Source organism: Chenopodium album, chromosome 15, assembly GCF_948465745.1.
Source record: "Chenopodium album chromosome 15, dcCheAlbu1.1, whole genome shotgun sequence".
NCBI lineage: Eukaryota > Viridiplantae > Streptophyta > Magnoliopsida > Caryophyllales > Amaranthaceae > Chenopodium > Chenopodium album.
This window is the reverse complement of record NC_137848.1, coordinates 38,081,913-38,087,862: the sequence shown is the minus strand read 5'-3', so window position 1 is coordinate 38,087,862 and position 5,950 is coordinate 38,081,913. Positions and strand designations below refer to the sequence as shown.

The 5,950-nt window shown below is 30.0% G+C and overlaps 1 protein-coding gene across 3 annotated transcripts; it reads left to right on the top strand.

The window, feature by feature from the left end:
- The first annotated feature begins 879 nt into the window (after nt 1-879).
- Nucleotides 880-5,526, top strand: LOC145582191 (uncharacterized). 3 transcript variants are annotated; one of them, XM_081639194.1, is made up of 8 exons: nt 881-1,215; nt 1,345-1,470; nt 1,597-1,715; nt 2,295-2,387; nt 2,984-3,086; nt 3,198-3,272; nt 4,248-4,343; nt 5,365-5,526. In XM_081639194.1, the coding sequence occupies exons 1-8, from the start codon at nt 1,123-1,125 to the stop codon at nt 5,422-5,424; spliced, it is 765 nt and encodes a 254-aa protein (XP_081495320.1). In that variant the 5' UTR covers nt 881-1,122; the 3' UTR covers nt 5,425-5,526. The 3 variants fall into 3 exon arrangements, with proteins under 3 accessions (XP_081495322.1, XP_081495320.1, XP_081495319.1); XM_081639193.1 differs by having other exon boundaries at nt 884-1,215; nt 1,345-1,491; XM_081639196.1 differs by lacking the exons at nt 4,248-4,343; nt 5,365-5,526 and adding an exon at nt 3,807-4,230 and having other exon boundaries at nt 880-1,215; nt 1,345-1,491.
- The last annotated feature ends 424 nt before the right edge of the window (nt 5,527-5,950 follow it).

The following is a 5,950-nucleotide window of genomic DNA, read 5'->3' as shown; positions in this document are numbered from 1 at the left end:
TATATGTGTTAATTCATATTTATTAATAATATAAATATAATAATATTAATAACAATATTTTTAGAAATTATATATTAATAATATTTATTAATCTAATATTGATAATAATTATTAATAATGTAACAATAATAATAATTTAATAATAGTAATAATAATAGTAGTAGTAGTAGTAGTAATAATAATAATAATAATAATAATAATAATAATAATAATAATAATAATAATAATAATAATTATAATTATCCCCTCGTTTATAAAAACTTGCTCCATTTTTCTTGAGCACGTGTGCCGATACTAATATTTAATTAATAATATCTTTAATTGTAAATAAGTATAAATTCTAACAATGTAAATGAATAATCTGTTTATTTAGACGATTCAATAAGTATCCACAAGACTATATTTTTCCTTATGTATAAATTACAAACATTAGTAAAAGTAGGACAAATGAATAATGCAAAAAAGTATAAATAGAGCAAGTATTTAAATGGAGGGAGTAATAATAATAATAATAATAATAATAATAATAATAATAATAATAAATGAAAAAAATGAAGTGAAATTTGCTGAGCTAAACTATACTAAATCGAAATTTGCTGAATTGAACTGAAATTTGCTAAACTGAATTGAACTGAACTAAAAAGGTCTATAAAAAAGTCCAAAAGAACCTAACCTAAGACACTAGGTGTGTTCTTTTCACTTGATTTTCACTTATTTGAACTTATCTGAACTTATATAAACTTATTAAACCTTATTAAAACTAATTTTAGTTGTAATTTGTATTTGGATAATCTTTATCTGAACTTATCTAAATTTATTAAAGCTAAAATAAGTGAAAATAAGGTAAGCAGAACAGATATAGCCTTTTTCCTTTAAAAAAACCGAGGGAGTATAAAAGTCTAAACTGAGTCATCTATTTTCTTTTTATTTTATTTTTTATTTTATTTATTTATTTATTTATTTATTTATTTATTTATTATTTTATTTATTTATTTTTTTTTTATTTTTTTGTGTATATTTAATGGAGCTTTTGTTCTCACTCACTCCATTTGAATACTTCTCTACCATCCTAAGTCTACATCTACTGCACAAAGTAAGAGGAAAAACAAAAATTCAAAAGAAATGGATCATTCAGAGGCAATAGCAACCAAATTAGAATACTTTGACAACATGTTGAAGCTTCATTCAGAGGCAACATTTCTCTCCCATTTGCAGGTTTTTCTCAATTCATGCAATCAAATTGTAACTTTTATCATTTGTAAATAATTTATTCAATACTTTGATTTGTTTTTGTTAATCATTCATTCTAATATGAAATTATAATCTCAATACTCAATTGAAAAGACAGATGATGGTAGACAAGCAATGATATTGGATTCCACTATATTTTATCCTCAAGGAGGTGGACAACCCGCAGATGCTGGGTTCATCACCAATATCAATTCATCCTTCAAATTTGTTGTTGATGATGTAAGAAACAGAGATGGAATTGTAAGCAGTTATTTAATTTCTTAAATTTATGTTTTGGGTATTTGAGAAAAATGGAATTTCTATGTTTTTTGGGAGAAAAATGACTGATGATGAATATTTTTTAAGGTTTATCATTATGGGCATGTTGAAAATTTGAAAGGAAATGATGAGTTGGAGTGGGACATTAAGAGTGGAGCGATTGTTAAGTTACATGTAGATGAATCTCGTCGTAATCTCAATTCGAGGTGTGTTGTGTTTATTTTATAATCTGAATTCTATGCTTTTGTTCAATGATAGTAGTATATGTATGTGTCCTTAGATGTAGAAGTGAAATTTGTTTAGAATTAATAATCACATTATTATAGAGAATTCGTGAAATGTTAGGTTCACTTTGGTTTATGATTAGATTTTTTAACGAGAGATTGTAAACAACTATATATAACACAAAAACTGTGTAGGGTATATTTATTACAGTAAATCATGTATCCTTATGAGTTGTGACTAATGAGAGGTTTAGACAATGCGATTACTAAGTTGGATAGGAAGAGTCAATATGTGTGGTCTTGCAAAATTCTAAGCATGGCATATAATGCTCAGTATATGTATATGGATGTGGAAACAGTTTTCGAGTTGAAACTCCTTGCTTTTGATATACAATCGATTATATCAATTGCTAAAACTCCTATAATTTTTGAACTTTGGGCCGTTCCTTAGAATTTCATTTTCAATTGTTGATTAAGTGTCTATTAGTTTGTGCTTGGAGAAAATTATTGCCATTTCTTAACTAGATTTTTGTGCTTATTTGCTGTTCATGGTTTGTACAGGCTGCATTCAGCAGGACATGTTCTAGATATAGCCATACGTAATGTGGGATTGGGACATTTTGAGCCCGGGAAAGCCTATCACTTTCCTGATGGGTATGGTTTCAAACTTCATTTATTACATCTATATTTGTTGAGTGATAAGTGTTTCATAATGACATGTTTTATTTAATTGATTTTTTGGGCTTAATATAATGTATACATGATGCTCAAAGTTTTCTTTTATTCATGGTCGCTTATTCTTCTTGTCGCCCCACTTCAGTACAATGGTGTCCAATTTTCATGCCAATTTTGTATAAAAAAATTTCAATTCTTATTTTTTACTTGTTTTAATTCTATAAACTATTAACTTAGTAAAATTTGCAAAAGGCACTTTAGTGCACCAATCTTTGGTTTGCACAATAGAGCCGAGGTTTATCTTAGTAATTAGCATTAGTTTTTAACTATATCCCTCTATTGCTTGTCACATAGCAGCTCACCAAAACAATGTAGAGACTATGTTATCTTGCACCCCTTTTATTTCTTTCCCTTTCATGCTAAGAGATCTTTGGCTCCAGCTTATAGAGATTCTTATTCTGCAATTTTTTATATTGTTCAATGCTGAATCAGCTGATTATCTTTATCATCTGCACCGCTTGTGCCTTTTATCCTTTTCAGAAATTTTACAGTTGATGATGACTATGTTCTTACAGGCCATTTGTTGAATATAAAGGGACCATTCCACAAACAGAATTGCAAAATAAACTAGAACAGTTAGAAAGGGATGCTAATGTCCAAATTTCAAGAGGTGAAAAGGTATCTTGAGTTCTTTATTTTTTAAATTATTTTTTTTGTATTGCTATGCTATTATATTTTTAAATCTAATGCCCTCTGATTCATTTTAATCTTTTTTTTTTGTAAACTCAGGTTTTTGTTGCTGTACTGCCATATGATGAAGCTGCTGAGCTGTGTGGTGGTCAACTACCAGATTACATCCCCAAGGTTAAAAAAATTTCATAGTTATCAACCTAAGATCAGAAGACTGGTGTTATCTTCTTTATTAAAGTGTTCATGCCTTGCAATAGACAGTTTCTATCTGTAAAAACCTGAAATTTAATTTAGACATATAATAAGGATTTAACTAGCAAATGAAAATTAACAAAACCACTTCTTATCCCTTCAGTAACTAAATGAAAAGTAACTAAACCATTCAGTCTGAAATTATTATGGTCTACCCATTCAGTTGCAGTAAGCTTGCAACATAGGTTGTGTGTCTAGTCATCTAGTTCAATGGACTGGTTAGGCAAGGTAGTTCTTTGCTCTTCTTTTCACCTCAGCTATGCATGTAAAATTTGAATAGTCCAATTTTTTTTTATTATATTATGGATAAAGTGAATTATTATTTTCTTGGTAGGTTTTCCTTCATGAAAGTCTTTGAGGTTTAAAGGTTTTTAATGTTCTATCTTGGTTTTGTGGGGTATTTATCCTAAATCTCTTGGAACTAAGATTAAATTAATTTCCCCACATGGTTTCCAGGCGCTCTATGTTTGGACCCTTGAGTCGAAAAGAATTGCCGAGTATAAACTATGATGCTCATGAACTTAGTGGGCAATTGACTTTGGCATTGTGGTTTGAAGCTTAGCTCCTTTTCAGTGCAATGTGATTTATAGCATGGCCTTAATGACATGGATGGGTTGTTTTTGGATAGGGAAGATCCATCCTCTCTCTTTTTTTCTCTTATTCCTTTACTTATCCTTATCAGTGCAATCTTTTTTTTCTTATAGGATTTATGACATTGCCTGAATTTCAGCTTAATTCAAACCCCCCACCCCAGGGAAAAAAATTCCTCGGAGTTTGAAGAGCAACTGTGTATTTATTTCTTTTTTCTAGTCTCTGAATTATGAAATTAGTTTGTGGTGTAATTTTTCTTTGATTAATCTTTGTTTATTCCATAGTTTGTACTCTTGACTGTTGCAGGGTAGCAGTCCTCGTATTGTAAAGATAGGTGAGCATCTGGGATGTCCTTGCGGTGGCACACATGTTACTGATATTTCAGAAATAAGAAGTATGAAGGTAAATGTCTATCGGACAGAGTATTAATTTTTTATGCTTATGGAAAACCAGCCTTATTACCTAAGAAAATGTAATGTCCGCCATATGCATTCTGATCAATTATTTTTTCAAATAAAGAGTTAGAAGATAATCTTGGATATATTTCTCTCATTGCCATACAAATACAGATTTCTTGTACTGATGTTTTAAGCAAACAGCCACATGAAATGATTGGAATTTCTCAGGAGATTGAACATAATTCACTCTTGGTTTTATGTTCAGATTATTGTGAGGCTTCTTTACTGCAGTTTGTGGTCATTTTATTTTCCCTTACCTTTTCCCCCTACTTTATGTTGTGCCAACATTAGGTTTTCTTTTCCAAGATAATGAGCCTGTTTGCTAGTTATTTTCATTTTTTAAATGAGCATAAAAATTTAGGGGATGTATACTTATTTTAACGAGAACTTGATGTATAAATTGCCTGAGGAACCCTTATTTGACATACAAATTGCCTGGGGATAAGTTTATGAGCTTTCTCTTCTCCAAGTCTGCCAATCTAGTGTTTAGCTTGGTTGCAAAAATATCTTCAGGATTACTCATTATAATTGCAACGATTCCATTTGTTAAAACATGTGAATTTTAACCTTTGATTCTGTCCTGTCCTTTTCTATTTCTACTCACACTACCTTTGTTACAACCCATATTCATATAGGGTGCCAAGTCAGTGAATTTCAGTCTAGTTTTTTCATAGATAAACCCTTGTAGCTTAAGGCCTATGGATATAATCATGTTATATTTCCAACTAATGCTTAATTATCTATTTAGTGGATAAAAATAATGAAAACACTTGCCTTTTTTTCGGTGCAGGACATCTTTGCTTAAACAAGAATCATTCAATTGACCATGCTAATTAAAAACAACCAAATTGCATCTATGCTGTGCTTTTGTTATATGAATATGAAGTTTTCTACACCAGGTATTTTAGGATTATTAATTACAACCAAATTATTTAGCTGACATTTTTAGTTTGATTACGTTGCAGATATCAAAAATCCGATCAAAGAAGGGATTGTCAAGAGTTTTCTATAGCATCAGTGCATGAGCAGGGAGCTGAGAAGTTAACTTCTGAAGTTCAGATATCTCTGATATTCATATGTGCAGCAGAAGCATTCTTTATGGTGAAGTTTGATTATAAAGCTGAATTTATTAAAAAATAATAATAATAATAATAATAATAATAATAAAATGAAGCACGGTGTAATATCAACTGTTGGTTGTGGTTGCTTTACTTCTGGAAAGCCAGCTAAGAAGTGGATATATTGGGGCATATATGTTACCAAAGCAGTAAATTACTTTTTTTTTTTTTTTTTTTTTTTTTTTGATGAACTTTGGATCATGTTCATCCATGTATTAAAAGGGGTATGATCTACAACTCTACAAGAATTTGAATACAGAATTTTCTACGCTTGCAGTCAAGTTAAATTAATTTCGTTCTACAAGTCTACAGCACAGGAGCATGTGTCATCTAAGATCATCTATTCATCATCAATTTAAGCACGAGCCTGAAGCTTTACATGTTCTCGTTTATTTAACTATTTCCCATGTATAATGCTGTAAGTACCCACAAT